Genomic DNA, 16,368 nt, shown 5'->3' with positions numbered 1-16,368 from the left:
AACTTTTAACTTTTTAATGTTAATATCTTCTTCTTGTAATGCTATACCTATTATTATCTCCAGACCTGTGTTGAAAAGGCATTCTTTTTGGTGACCTATTTGAAATTGTCTGGTAAACAAATAAATAAATAAATACATTATGTAGTTCTAGTTACAGAACTGTAAACTATCAGGAAACACAGTACTCATGATTCACATCTTTCTAAATAGTGGATACTGGTATGGACCTTCGTCTACATATTCACTGCATATCTGGAGTATTCCAGGTTGGCTCATATGCACATATGTCCAAGAGTAATGGAGCATTCATGAATTATGCAGGACTGAGGAAAATTATATTATTATGTACAAGTCCTGCACCACTGTGTGTATCATTTATAAATACTAGCTGTTCACATAGAAGAAGGCATACTCATCTAGCAGGAAGTGATTGGTGTGTAGCGGTGTCACAACAGCTTACAAAAGTCATCATATTTCTTAACTCATTTTAACTCATTACTCTAGATCCATTGAACTTCTTACATTTCTTCTTCCTGCAGTCTGTCCTGTCTTTGAAAGCAGATGCAACACAAAGACCACCTGCTGTGGAAATGAAAAACTAATGTCCATAATGTAGCTGACATAAGTGTGGGTACAGAAGGTAGCCACAAAAGAACCACTAAAGGATAAACTTAATGCATTTCATATTATGTTCTTCATCAGTAAAGGAATCTTTCTTTCTCTTGGTACAGGACTTCTATTTCACAAGAGGATATCCCATTAGAGAAAGTCTTAGTAAGAGAACATCTGACCGATTTGTATACCACAAGGGCATCTCCACAGAGGTGAGTTAGGCAGACAGCCTCATTTTGCACCCATGAGTAACAGTGAAACTGTGCTTGCATCTAACAGTGTGCTGTTGGTTAACTCTGCTGCACATCACCCTTTAGAATGCAAACTCATAAAAAGAGTCCAGTGAACCTGATCTCAAATGTAATAAGGTATAAGAAAGAAATAAGTAAAATAATGACAATAAATAAATAATTCTTAGTAATGTACATTAAACATTGACATAAAGTGCATTTAAAATTGACAAAAGTAGTACTTTCATTAGGAGAGAGAGAGAGAGAGAGATGGAGATTCAGACGAACAAAATGAGAACATCTGACATGCGATACAAAAAGATTAGCTTGAATGTATAGTGAAAGCGCTGACCTTAACTGTGGTTACTCCTGGCTCCCATCCAACAATAATGTTGCCCCTTTTAAGCTCTGCTACTCGGGTATCTTCCACCTTCACAAAGTCACTAACCATGTCAGTGACATCAACCAACCAATCAGGACCAAGCATGGTGACCATCTGATCTGTTCCTTCAGATGATGTGGTATGGAATTGGGTAAAGACCTTTACTGTGGCATGCTGGAACTGTAGGCTACAGCCTCGTGAAACTCTACGTTCCTCTTCCTCTTCTTCATCATCACTGTCTCTCGTAGACCTATAATAAGGCAGGAAAAATGACAGATACATACATAAGAAACTAAATAGGTAAGGAAATGAACTTGGCTTGACTGTTACTAATCTGTATTACATTCATAATAACAGGAGGTAATATGCAGTGAGCATAAACTGAATAAAATCACTTGACAGTTATTACAGATTTACCATCTCATTCATCAAAAAGAGTAGGTCTCTATTAATCATTTTCATGTAAACTCATAATTTCTTGAAGATTTTATATTTTATATTACATTTATGTCATCCATATATGATGCATTTGTCTTATTTTTTCTGTCTCAGTTGTCCATTGTTTATATAAAACATTTCCACAGCTCCCCTGCAAAAGTTACATACATACATCAAAATATTTTAGTCATTTTAAATTTTTGTTTCATGCTTTGGCTACACATTGTCCATAAAGATCATTGCTCATCTCTACACATTCTAATAGGTGTACTTTAATGTATTTGCTAATCTTTTCCAAAGCCTTTTCATTGTTTTTACAGTTACAAAGCACATGCTGTTGTTTGTAAAATATTATTTCATCCCTTTCCATAATTTCTTTCCTTCTTCAATTCATATCTTATTTCTGTTTCAAAAGGAAACCTTCCAAGGGATAGCTTTCATTGAATATCCTATAAGTTAGTATGTGTGTTTTTCTCTACCTTGCATTATTGTTGCTTATTAAATAAAATTATAGTACAAATGCTAACTTTGTACTGGATAATACTTATTCAAGATACTCTGATGCAATACAGTTTTCTATTTAGTCTTTTATAAACAGGTTCCATGTTTTTACCATCTCATAAAAGTCTCCTAGAGCATATTTACTTGGCACTTTTTTCCTTGATTAATCCTTATTTCTTTTTTTCGCTTAGTTGTCATATTTTTACACAATGTTTATAAATTTAATGTTTTTCATACCCTAATTTTATATAAGTTGCATCATAAACTGCTGCTGTGTTTACTACATTTATCACTGATTCTTCTCCATACTGAATTTTTATTTTCATCGTGTTCAGCTTCAAACCGAAAAATTCTTAAAATATACCTAATAAACTTGTTTTACATCATTTGGAAACATATGCAGCCTTGGCGTAATGTTCACCTTTGAAAACAAGAAGGCTTTACCATGCATATATTTTTGACATTTTCAGTACAAGCTATGTCTCGGAATCACGCCTACAATATTTTTTCTCACTTCTTCCCATGTTTCATTTTCCAAATATATTTCCTGAAGTCTGAAAAAAATATATGCTTCCTTTTGTACCTTAAGTTTATGTTTTTGCATATATAGCGCACTCATTTCTGCATATTTAATGTTAAGTCTAGCTCTGCTACATTACATTCTGTAAATTAAAAATGTCTCTCACGCTTTCTTTATCTTTGACTATTACCATCGGGCCATCTGTGCATACTTGCATTATTTTGCTTTCTACTTCTTCCATTGATCTCATTACACGTCAAGTACACTTTGTTTCTGTGGCTATTTTATCCATACATATGGTAATCATCCAGGTGATTAGTGGACATCTACAGTTTTTACACTTATTTATCAGTAATTGATTACCTATATACTAATTAATCTCAGACTGATATTATGACTCTTCATATATTTCTTAGCAACCATCTTTTAAAGTGTTTCCCACATTGCAGTAATCTAACATCTTCCATAAGCATTTGTGTTTCTATTAGCACATGTCTTGCTTGCATCAAATTTGCATATTAACCTGTCTTTGTTTCCTACTGATTCCTTAATCATTAATAAGGTTTATCTTGCATACCTTAGCTTTGTTGCTTTAGATCCTCATTTTTCTTTTTACAATATTTGTCCAGTTTACTCAGACTAATTCAAAGCCAGTATTTTCTAGTCACTATTCAGAAGCATGGCTAGTCTTCATATGACCAACTGCTCCACTCACATTAATGTAAAACAATAAATAATAAACCACATGCTTAACACATACACTATATATTTATGTATATATACAAATCTACAAACTCGTACTGCACACTTAAGTCAATGGGACAGATTCATTAGCACCTACAATAAGTGTGCAAGATCTGTACTCATGAACATCCGTACCTCATTTTAAGTGCTTTCTTGTCACTAAGAAAGATTACAGTTAAGGAACATGTAGTCTATACTTTGGGGTAACCTTGATGATTCCCCTTAATATTTAATACTGCAAGAAAATCAGTAGGGAAAATAAAATTAGGAGTAAGAAGGTGGAAGTTATGCCTGTGTTGTCTGTTCACTCAGAACAGTGTACACTTGGTATAGGCATTAATGAATCCCAGGGAATATCTAAAATTACAGTTATTCTTATTTGAATAAAAATATTAGGATAGAATAAAAAAAAAATAAAATAAAACTGATCACTGCCAGCCAACCACAAAATGTTATAACTGGCAAAATTACCCAATTTTAACTATGTAAAATAACTAACAAATATCTAAAAACATAGCAAAACTACAACACTAACAAATGCTCTCAGTTCCTACAAGTATATCAACAATTGAACTGACATTACAAATGATTCAGAAAATGTTGGAAATACAATGGAAAACCAACCATAAGACACTCGTTTCATAGAAATTTATACAAACTACATAAAAATCCTTTCTCAGCAGAAATGTTAGTAAATAACAACATATAATATAGCATAGAGTTGAATGGGAAACACTACTTTAACATAAAAAAAAACAAAAGTGAATAAACTGTGTAGCACGGGTCTGACTGAGAACACAATTAAATAGGAAAAGTATTATGATCCTAACCTTTAGAGACCACATGCAAGCATACAATATTCTTAAGAGATATGTTTACCACATAAAACCATACAGCTAAGTTCTTCTGAAGTAAGAATCAGCTATGCACTCCAAAATGTCTTATGGGTCAGAGAGTTTTAAACTCTGCTTCATGAGAGGCAGTTATTGTCTCTTTGTGGATAAGTTGTCTTTAATAAGAAACTTCTCATGTTGATTTTCTAGTCTTTACTGTTATAGCTTTAGATATGTCAATGACATTGATGTTGTGAGAGTAGCATCAGTTGTTTGCCCATCCTAATAATGAGTGGAGTCAAGCCTGTCCTGGCTAGTTAGATGTTGAGTCCCAAGGCCCAATTATGTCAGCTTGCACTTGTTTCTTTGGTAGCAGTTTTTTTCCTCCTAATTTAAAACATTAAATGCCTATATACTATGTTAGGTTTCAACAAAATGAAGAACTGACCTATTTCTAAACATCAGTTTTGGGGGAAGAGTATTCAAAATGCAGTTAACAATCAGCAGTATAATCTTATTTGTCATCCCATCATCTTGTGAAACCATTTTAACCTAGCTCTTGATGAGACCACAGTACTGAATCTGTCCTTGTTAGGCTAGTTGCTGTCCTCATCCTGACAGAAGATCAAAGTTATAATATATCTTGGTCATAGAGGATCTGTAGCTTTTGACACTATAGACAGGGTGATTTTGGAGCATTGTAAGGTGTACAGTTAAGTAATTTGCCTCTTACTTATCAGGTTATTTCCAGCTGGTGCTTTCTGGAGTTTTAGTTTATTAGCAACATCTCCTAGACATTATTATAATGCAAATCAGCTGGGAATGTTTTGTCTAGTTTATAAATCAAAATAACAAATATAAAAGTATTTTTGTCAAGAGGAAACATATCTTGCAAACCATACCTCCTTACTTTTATATGCTAACTCCACTGCTGTACAACTATAGGGTTAAGAAAAATGTGCTTGACACGGTAAAGCAGTCTCGACAAATTGCAATTTTCCTGTGCCTACAAAAATGATAAAACTTTTCAATAAAAAGGTCAAAATGACTTATTTTAAAGGGAGAACTAAAAAGTATGATTGTGTTGAAGCGGGGGTGGGGGACACATACAATGTGCAAGTAGGTAGTGCCTTTTTAATAAATATAGATCCTGCAGAGCATATGATAAAAAATAGATAATTAAATTATCTTAAAACATTAGACCAAGGTATAACAGCAATAATCAGAGTTACAGGTACGGAATGTACAGTATTTATGCCCTTGTGCTTTCACTGGATTACTTTGCTTTGCCCTTATGGTCTAATTACAGCACTCATGGATAACTCATATGTGCAAACCACACCTAAAGCATTGATTACTTATTCAATAACCCATGGCTGGGTGTGGGTAATGCTGGATTTACTCACGATTGGCCTTGATCAAACCACATCAACCATGGGTAAATTCTGCATTACCCACACCCAGCCATGGGTTATTGCTATATTATCCCCTTGTCTTTCACCATAGATGCAAACTCTAATCTGCTACCTCCTATGAAACAAAAACATGTTAGTAATGAATCTCACAAAGGGTAAATACTAGCATTGATTATCATAGCATCATTCTTTGAAGAGTTGGTCTTAGCTCAACTGTTTCTCATCTAAATGAGGATGACATTCAGACAGCTTCTATCAGACACCTGTTTTCCATGGAAATAAGAAGTATAACTTGGTATCATCTGCATAACAAGGGTGAATGATTCATGCTCATAAAATGGATGACATGTACACAGTGAACAAAAGGAGATTCAAAATAATGCCTTTTAGTACCCCACACTCCATAATGTATCCATCTGCATGTTTTTGCACACTTTGTTAATATATCTTTTTAATGTTTTTTTTTACATGTTTTGTCATTTTGAACTATTTTTCATTGAAAAGTTTTAGCATTATTGTAGACACAACAGGACTGCAATTTGTGTGAGACTGCTGCACTAAGCATATGTTTTTCTTATTTATTTGCTATTTTCTGTCAGTTTTTTTTTTTTGAGCCATGTTAATTCTTATGGAGATAGTTTCATAAGTTCATAGATTAGTACTAGGCTAACTGCCCTTGTAGGACATTTTTTAAGCCTAGCCAATTACCCAATGTGAGAATCAAACCCTGTACCTTGTGCTTGTAGGGCAAACACCTTAACCATTACGCCAACAAACAATGCTAAACATGGCTAAATTAATAAGTTATTACTCAGTGAATATCAGATGGAAAACAGTAAATATAAAGAAAAATAATGCAGGAATGACAGACAATTCAGGGACTGCAATGTTGTTTTGTTCAGTCACTGGTTTTCATTCAGGAAGGATTTAGAGGAAATTTTACCTTAACAAAACTCAGCAATGAATTGATTAAATTATATGATCAATGGTATAATTCCTGATAAGGTATTAACAATAAGTGAACAGATGTCAGCAGTTATCAGACTGCAATACCCCCATCTGAATAGTATAACCTAGATGAAAAAATAGTCATCCATTTGTGGATTTGCAGATGCTTACACATGCATTTATTTTACCCTATCTTAAGTACTGTAGTGTTCTACACACAGGGCTTTCACATATCCAAAAGGTTCTGAATATGTTTTTGTTATCAGTTAAGCATGTGTTGATCCATGCAAGACCAATTATATTGGCTATGGATGTAGTCTCCTTAAACATAAATATAGCCATGAATTTGGTATCAAGGTTCTATACTATATTCTTATTCAGTACCCTAATGTCAGCATATTTAGATTTAGCAGCACTTACTAACATTTTCTTATACTGCATTAAAGATTTGTTGCTGAGATATATTTTTCTGGTTAAGGGTACTGTGTTGAGGTCAACAATGACTATTCACTATGTTATGTATAGTTAAGGCTTATTTAGATAATGTTTGTCTTTTTTAAATGATAATATACTTTTAAAGATCTGTTTCATACATTCACACACACATATGCACACTGACACAAACACACACAAATATATACAGAGCTAAATGGAGGAGGGGCACTGACCAAAACTCTGTTCTGTGATATATAACAATAACTATCCTGTTTTTTTTATTTTTTGCTTATTTTTACTAGTTATTGCTTATTGTTGCTATTTATAGCACTTTTTATTACCTGCTGCATACTTTTTACTGTATTTTATAGCTATAAAGTAATCTGCACAGTTGTACTAAAAGTGTCTGCCTCACAGGGCCTGATAAATAAGGTTTTTACTGTCACACTGTTTGTAAATCTTTTCTAGCTAGTTTCACTGTGTGTAAGGTATTAACTGGAAATTTTCCCCCATTTGTTAAACATCTATTTGTTTGTTCTAATTTCCTGCCAAGGAGTGTATTATATAACTGATTTGTTTGCAGTTAAAGGCATTCTCTAGAGTCTCCTTGCTCCTTTACCTGTTTAAAACTTTAATTTAGTGGCTCTCTGCTGTTTTTCTGCTGTGATAAATATTTCTGTAATGTTTTCTGCCTAAAATAGTCTAGGTAGTAGCTGTAGCATTGTCTGTGCCCAGGATTGTGTTTCTGGGCCTAGTTGTTTGTTTGCAGAGGCTGTGTGTTCTGAGCACATTTTCCAGGCCATCTTAGTTTAGCAAAAGCCATTTTCCACTTCAGTGAGAGTGTAGTGTTTATGGTCATTGGCTGGTAGGGTTGCCTGGTCTATGGCTTGGAATAAGCACCTCATTGGTTCTTTCAGGCTTTTTTTTAAGTTGTTTCAGGTTTCTACCTTCTGTTACCTTGTTAGTGTGTCTGCCATTTCACATAGAGTTAAATGGAGGAGGGGCACTGACCAAAACTCTGATCTGTGATATATAACAATAAGTATCCTGTTTTTTTGCTTATTTTTGACTAGTTATTGCTTATTCTTGATATTTATAGCACATTTTATTGTCTGCTGCAAACATTTTACTGTATTTTATGGCTATAAAATAATCTGCACAGTTGTACTAAAATTGTCTGCCTCACAGGTCCTGATAAATACGTTTTTTACTGTCACACTGTTTGTAAATCTTTTCTAGCTAATTTCACTGTGTGTAAGGTATTAACTGGTATTTTCTCCATTTGTTAAACATCTGTTTCTTTGTTCGGATTTCCTGCCAAGCAGTGTATCATATAACTGATTTAGTTTCCCTCCCTCCCTCTCTATTGGTATCTTGTTCTTATACTTGGTGGCTTTGCAGTTGCCTGCCCCTACTGTAAATGTGATCTGGGATACTCCTCCCAGTCTAGTGTCATTAGCTCATTCTATCTAATATAGAGAGAACATTTGAGAAATCTAACCCACTTAGTATATTAACCTTGATTTATCTTTGTTTCTTATTTTTCCCTTTCCACTAATAATGAAAAAAAAAAATCTACCATTGCTAGAATTTCCTTGTGTTCTGACTAAGTGTGCTACTCAAACAATCTGGAAATATAGAGCTGATAAGTATATTTTTTTGCACTTTTTAACTATTCAGAATTGAATAAAACAATAATTGAATTCAGTTCAGAATATCGTTTGAATAAATTGCATTTATTTAAATTGTATTTGCTTTAATATTGCTACACCTCAACTGTTCTAGCTTGCACTGCATTTCAATTGTTTTTAGTGCTTTTAGCTGCTTTTCTGTAAAAAAAAAAAAGTTCTAAGCTTGTTTCCAGCCTTTCAGTCCACATACAGATTTGCTGTATCCAGGACTGTTTGTTAGCTTCCGAGCCCCCCACAAGCCTTTCTGTGTTGAAAGGAAGCCTTCTAGCTTATCAGTGGGAATGGTAAGTACTAGGTAACCTATCTACCACAAAAGGAGTGGGTTCTGGCTCAGAAATGATACTTTATTGGCCATTTTGGGCATTTTTTTCATCTCTTTCAACTTTCTGGTTTAAAAGCCTGCATTTGCACTTGTTTCCCACCTTTCCTGTTACTAGTCTAATCCAGATACAGATTTGATGTATCTAGGACTGTTTGTAAGCTTCTGAGTGGTGCCAAAAAGTCTGCTCTTCAATTTTCCCTCATATCTGCTAGTTCTCTCCTCTCCTGCATGTTTACTAGCTTATTAGTCTAGCACTTTACCAGACTTCTTGTAGCAATTATTGTAGCACACAAAAGAGCTATCACCACTAAACATTTTACAATGAAACAACTCCAAAAGTTATTATTAATGCCTGCCCCTCCAGGCATGTCTAAAGGTCAGTTCCCTGTGCTTTCTCCTATTAACCTGGTGAATTTGGGCATCCAGAGGCAATGTAGCAACTGCCTCATGTACAGTCCAAAACTACTACTTGAAAGTAGCCAGAAACCGGACTCAGTAATTCCAATGTAACAAAAGTTTTATTCCACACACAAGTAAGAAAATCAATAAAAAGCACAGTCAAGCACTTTTGTCATCCAAGACTTCTTCAGAACTGTGTAAAACTTCAGTACAACAGCTTATATAAGTAGTTGCTCCCCCATTTAACCCACTAATTAAGTCTTAAAGCCCTACACCTTTTTTAAAAAAAATAAGGTATAACTATACATATAAATAATAAATATTAATATATATTAATATCTGATTGTAAAATACTAGATCTAAAATACGTAATGAAACTGAATGTGACTAATGCAAAACATAATGCTTGACAAAGTGATGTGTTAGTTCCCTAAATACTATAACTTGGTTGCCCTATGTTTCGACTCGGGTTTAATACAAATATGGTCATTAATACCAGGGGCTACAGTGGCATTCAGATGTATTTGCCATCGGATTTTGGCCCTGTCCGGGTGTAGGGCTTTAAGACTTAATCAGTGGGTTAAATGGGGGAGTAATTACTTATATAAGCTGTTGTACTGAAGATTTACACAGTTCTGAAGAAGTCTTGGATGACAAAAGCACATGACTGTGTTTTTTGTTGATTTTCTTACTTTTGTGTGGAATACAACTTTTGTTACATTGGAATTAATGAGTCCAGTTTCTGGCTTCTTTTGAGTGGTAGTTTTGGATTTTCCTGGTGTTTTTCACCACTCTGTACACCATTTGCTGTTCCTGGTACTTGTTTTTGGTGTATTGCAGCCAGCCTGAGACTCTACTGAACAGTTTGTGGTCATAATGGAAAGCAATCTATGCCTTTCCCTTGTGGTCAGCGAGTGCATGCGGCTGACAGTAATATTTTACAGTTAATTTTAACCTTGACGAACAAGGTTTCTGAACTGCAAGAAGCCGTTCAAAAACTACAACACCCAACTACTTCCTGTTTTGAAGGACTTGGCGGATGTCAGCAAAAGGAGATGGGTGGAACGGCATCCTCTGTTACCAATATGACGAACCAAGGCAATTTGGCATCAGAAACGGTTGTTGCAGCATATGGGGGGAGTTGAAATGGCCAGTACCTCACATGGAACACAAGGATTCTCACAGACTAACAATCATTTTAAGGACTGGATTAAAAATGACTTTGGGTTATTCAAAGTGAATTCTACAAGTAACAATGACACTATGGATGCAAGGTTAGTCACACTCAAACAAAAGTTAATTAAAGTCCGTAATCTTCAGTGTGACAATGCTTATCTAACGGAGTGTGTGGCTAAGTGCAGAGTTCCTAAAGGACTGCATGTTTTTAGATTTCCGAATGGTGCTAAAAAGGGACAGACTGAGTGTGATGAATTACTACAGATGTTTGACCGTCATGGAATTGAACTGATGGAATTTATTGTGAAGATTAATAACAAAAGGATTGATGAATTATTAACTAATATCGATAACAAGAACAAAATTATTTTAAATTATGTTAATTTTAACAGTTTTTTAGTTAAGTATAATAAAGTGTTTGACAAAGTTGAACATGATGTGGTGAACAATACTAAAAGGAAAAAGAGGAATTTGGTAAGGGATGAATTTGAATATTCTAATAATTTAGCATACCTTCTACCTAAGGCTTATACTGAAGTGGGGGACAACAATGTAGTTAATCAGAGGGTCAAAAATTTTAATATTAGACTGGACTCCACTCAAAGGGAAGGTGATAGGGACACTTTATATGACCAAGAATATCTCCCTTTAAGGAGGTCAGAAAGACAACAAAACAAGAACAATTACAGGAATGACAACAGTGCTTTATTAGGACCACAGGGAGGGGGAAGGGTAAAAGCCTACATGTGTCAAAAGCAATGGAGGAAGAACAGTTACCACTAGACACTATTACTAAGGGTAACCCAATAGTTACTGAAAAATATGTGATTACTACTTCATTTGGTGGTCTCCTCCTTACATATCAGGGGTTCAATATTTTTAACTATGCAGGTATTGATGTCAGCAAAGTTTTTTTTCACTTTTGATAAAAGGCATAAAATTTGTACTTTCTAGGAAGGAAGATGTTTGCACTACTTTAACAGAACTTAAAATTTACACTAGAAAGATGAACCTGACATACCTGTTTATGGATAACCCTTTATCTAATGGAAAGAACAAATTAAAAAAGAAGAGTTGTTACAATCCACCTTTACACCCTCTTATTGGGACTTTCAATAAGATATGTTCCCAGGAGAGTCATCAAATGTTGAATCAGCATAGACCTAAACAGTTTAATTTGACAAAGAAAGAAAATGAATTGCTAGAAGAACTAAGAAGCAAGCCTAGTTTGAGATTTATGAATCTGGATAAGGGTGGGGGGATAGCTATAGTCAACACTCAAGATTATAATAACAACATTTTTGGTATGTTACAAGATGAGAATAAATACCATTGTGTTTCTAGAAATGAAATAAACATTTCTTACAGGAATATTAAAATGATGCTTGAGGACTCTCTGTTTCAGGGAGTAATTAACAAAGACACCTACCAATTTTTGTATAATGAACATCCAACAATTCCGTTCATCTTTGGTATTCCGAAGACCCACAAAAATATTTATAACCCCCCATACCGACTCATAATTCCTTGTCAAAATAGTATGACATACTCACTAGTGGTCTTTGTTGATCGGGTGGTTAGGGAATCTTTAGCTCACATCGACCATATGTTAACAGATTCTTGGGATTTTTTGGGTAGGATAAAGGAGGAACATTATAGTGAGGAAGTTATTTTTCAACAGTTGATGTTGTGGACTTTTTCACTTCTATACCCCATGATATAGGATTAGACCTTTTTCATGAGGTGATAGTTGATAAAACTAACTTGGGGAACTCGTTGGTAAATTTCATTATGGTGTTAATGGAAATTATTTTGATGAACGATTGCTTTTAGTTTTGGTGGTGAATTCTTACTGCCAGACAAACAGTATAGCAATGGGCAATAGCTGTGTGTCACTGTTTGCAAATTTAATTATGTACTGTTGGGAAAGTGAGCACATTTTTAAAAGTCCATTTAAGGACTTTTGGGTGGTGTACCTAAGGTTCTTGGATGATCTTTTTATCCTCTGGAAAGTAGGGGATAAACACACCAACTTCTTAAACTTTTTGAATAACATTTGTGACTATTTTAAGTTTACTGGGAACAGTGGCAATTCCAGGATAAACTACCTGGATGTGTGTCTTTGGAAGGATCCAAGTAGAAAGTGTTTTGGTCAAGTGTCTACTGAAAACCTACTTTTTCGAATGATTACCTTGAGTTCCGGAGTAGTCACCCCCATTTTGTAAAGAGGAACATAGTGAAAGGTCAGATGGTCCATAAAGCCAGAATGTGTTCTGATTTTGATACAATAAAGTCAGAAATGGATAGACTGACTAAAATATTTGTAGCTAGGGGGTACCCGTTGAATTTTGTGGTTACTATTAGTGACCAAGTTACAAGTGAATGGGGTAATAGATACAAACCTTTACTTGGGGTCAACCAGAATAAGGAGGTTGAAGTTACCCACCAACAAACCAATGATTTTTCATACTCTATGGTTCTGACTTGTGTGGGTACTTCCAATTCCGTTAGAGAAATATTAAAGAAAAATTGGGTACTATTTAAAGTTAATCAAGAACTGATGGTTGTTTTAGGTGATGAACCAACTTTTTCCTACAGGACAAATAGGAATTTGAAAAGTTTGTTAGAACATCCTATTGAGAGTAAAAACAAGAAAATGAAGGGAACATGTGATTAGTGTAAACACATTATTTCAGCCCCTACTGTATGTATAGGTTCCAATGATTTTGAAGTGAGGTTAGCCACAGGATCCTGTATTACCAATGGAGTAGTTTACATTGCTGTATGTCAGGGTTGCCACGATTTCTATATAGGTAAAATGGAAAGGAGGTTCCAGAGAAGAATTTATGAGCACCTATATAGTATCAAGAAAAGTGATGAAAATAATGCATTATTTAGGCATATTAACATTAACCCCGACCATTTTTTTTCATTTTGGTATTTTGGAGGTGGTAGGTATGGATACCAGAGGGGATGACTGGACTAATAAACTGGACAGGGCCGAAATGCGATGGCAAATATGTCTGAATGCCACTGTAGCCCCTGGTATTAATGACCATATTTGTATTAAATCCAAGTTGAAACATAGGGCAACCAAGTTATAGTATTTAGAGAACTAACACATCACTTTGTCAAACATTATCTTTTGCATTAATCACATTCAGTTTCATTACGTATTTTAGATATAGTTTTTTACAATCAGATATTAATGTATATTAATATTTATTATTTATACGTATAGTTATAAAAGGTGTTGAGCTTTAAGACTTAATTAGTGGGTTAAATGGGGGAGTAATTACTTATATAAGCTATTGTACTGAAGTTTTACACAGTTCGGAAGAAGTCTTGGATGATGTAAGTGCTTGACTGTGTTTTTATTGATTTTCTTACTTGTGCGTGGAATAAAACTTTTGTTACATTGGAATTACTGAGTCCGGTTTCTGGCTACTGTCCAGTGGTGGTTTTGGATTTTACTGGTGTTTTTCACCACTCTGTGCACCAATTTTTGTTCCTGGTAACTGCCTCATGTACACTGACAACCGCTCTCCTCTTATCTCCCAACAGTCGGACTTGCGAAAGATGCACTTATATATCCAAATTGGAAGCCACACCCTCTCCAGCCAAGACTGGAATAGCTGGTCAAGAGGAGAAGGTCAACACTTGCACCACAGCACATGAAACATAGCCCTCCAGAATACACACCAGCACTACCTTCACATAAAAACACAAACCACACACCCACCTTCATGGTGGCTCTCAATAAATTTCTACCTAAACAGCAGAAGCCTCCAAAGCAGAAATGCACTCAACCACCACAACACAACATTAATAACAAGACACATAAATCTCTTAAACAGTGTGCCACTCAACCAAAGTACCTAAGGCAAAACAGCATGCCCAACACACTAGTCATAGGTGACTCGATAGTGAGGCATGCTGATGTCCCACTCACTAGGATGAATAAGGAGAAAGTAACAATCAGCTGCCTGTCAGATGCCAGGATCCACCACAATGCATGAACTCATGTCCCTCAACAACAGGTAGAAATATGACTCTGTCATTGTACATGTGGGTGTGAATGACCTCAGATGTACCTCCCTGGACTACATGAAAAGAGACACGGAGGAGCTCTCAGATTTTGTAGCCCAGGCGGGTATGACCCTAGCCCTGAGCAGCATCCTACCATCATCCAGAATGATACCACAGTGCAAGCAGAAAATGATTGATTTCAACAACTGGCTAAGTTTCTGGTGTCATTCCAAGGGGATCTGGTATCTGTCTGTCTGGGATGACATGATTGACAGACCTCGATGCTTTACCACAGATGGCCTTCATCTGTCACCCCTAGGCTTCTGGATACTGGCCAAGGCTCTTCCCACCCCTACAGTGCCTTTTTTAGGCTGTGTTCCAAAGACCAAATTACTACCCTAACAGCTACAAACAAATGAAGTCTGAGGGTCATGCTGTTCAATGCTATAAGTTTAAATCTCAAAATGCACTCGCTCAAAGTACTCCTTAAAATAGAAAACATCGACATTTGTGCTGTAACAGAGACCTGGTTCAAAGCAGCAGAAAGCACCTCTGCACTACAAGGCTATAACTCATTCCACACCTTTCAGCCCCAGAAATTGGACCAAAGCTCCAAAGGCAGTGGTGTTTCCATATTCCTAAAGGGTACACACACATCCAGACTGTTAGCCCAACATAACGCATCAGAGATACCTCAGGTGCAGCTAACATTGGGTAAGACAGCAATTCAGGTCGTAGCCTGCTATAGGTCCCAAACCATGTCCCAAGACTCACGTTCCACGTTCCTAAGCACCCTGGAGAATATTAGGATCCAACCTAACCCTGTCATAAAGGGCAACTTCAACTACCCTTCCATTAACTGGGAAAACTACTCATGTACCATTGCACTTGCTCAGTGTTTCCTGGAATTCATTAATTCCAATGCCCTGGACCAGCTTGTTCTTACCACTACTAGAGGTAGCGACATCCTTGACCTGGCCATTACTAAAATGGGCGACCATTGCTCTACACCAATAGTCAACTCCTCCCTGGTTAGATACGACCACAAACTAATAACCTTGGAAATCCACTTCCCTCCCACCCCCCTGCAAAGGTAACTACCATGAAAAACTTCTACAAATCTAACTTTGCGCTCCTAATAACAGAGGTGGCTAACTTCATGGCACCCATGCAAATGGAGAATAGTTGCATGACTGCCAAATCATACACCAATGCACTGTACAGACACGTACACAAATGCATGGATCTTGCCATTCCCAATAGAAGCAAGATGCTCTCCTACAAAAAATGTAAGCCAATCTGGTGGTCCCCTGCCATAAACAAACTCTACAACAAAAACCAGAAACTGATGTGGAATAAGGTGAGGTCCCAAGACTGGAAAAACTCCCTTATCAGCCTCAACAAAAAGTTAAGATGCCTCATCAAATCCTCTAAAGTTAGCTATGAAAACAGAATTACAGCAGATAGTAAAGACAACCACAAGGTCTTCTATAGTTATGTAAAGAATCTCCACGGCAATACCCAGATTTGCTCTGAGCTACTGCACAATCGTACCTCCTATACAGAGTCAACAGATATTGCCAATATACTGGCCGACAGATTCAGTGCCAACTTTACCCCCTCTCAAAGGACCAACCACAATACCAGTAGATTGCCAGGTACCCAGTATTACTTCTGCACAGGTTAAAACAGC

At 35.9% G+C, this 16,368-nt stretch overlaps 1 protein-coding gene across 1 annotated transcript in view; it reads right to left on the bottom strand.

The window, feature by feature from the left end:
* TMEM132E (transmembrane protein 132E) overlaps positions 1-16,368 on the bottom strand; it is a 1,376,533-nt gene that overhangs the window by 36,181 nt on the left and 1,323,984 nt on the right. Inside the window, exon 7 of the mRNA XM_044054846.1 lies at positions 1,195-1,474. Within this exon, the coding sequence (XP_043910781.1) occupies positions 1,195-1,474 (280 nt within the window). The remainder of the gene's footprint in view (positions 1-1,194; positions 1,475-16,368) is intronic.

This window comes from Protopterus annectens, chromosome 13.part0 (genome assembly GCF_019279795.1).
Source record: "Protopterus annectens isolate FY-2018-M chromosome 13.part0, PAN1.0, whole genome shotgun sequence".
NCBI classification, from domain to species: domain Eukaryota; kingdom Metazoa; phylum Chordata; order Ceratodontiformes; family Protopteridae; genus Protopterus; species Protopterus annectens.
Note: the sequence above shows the minus strand (reverse complement) of the source record. Positions and strands in the feature narration are given on the sequence as shown.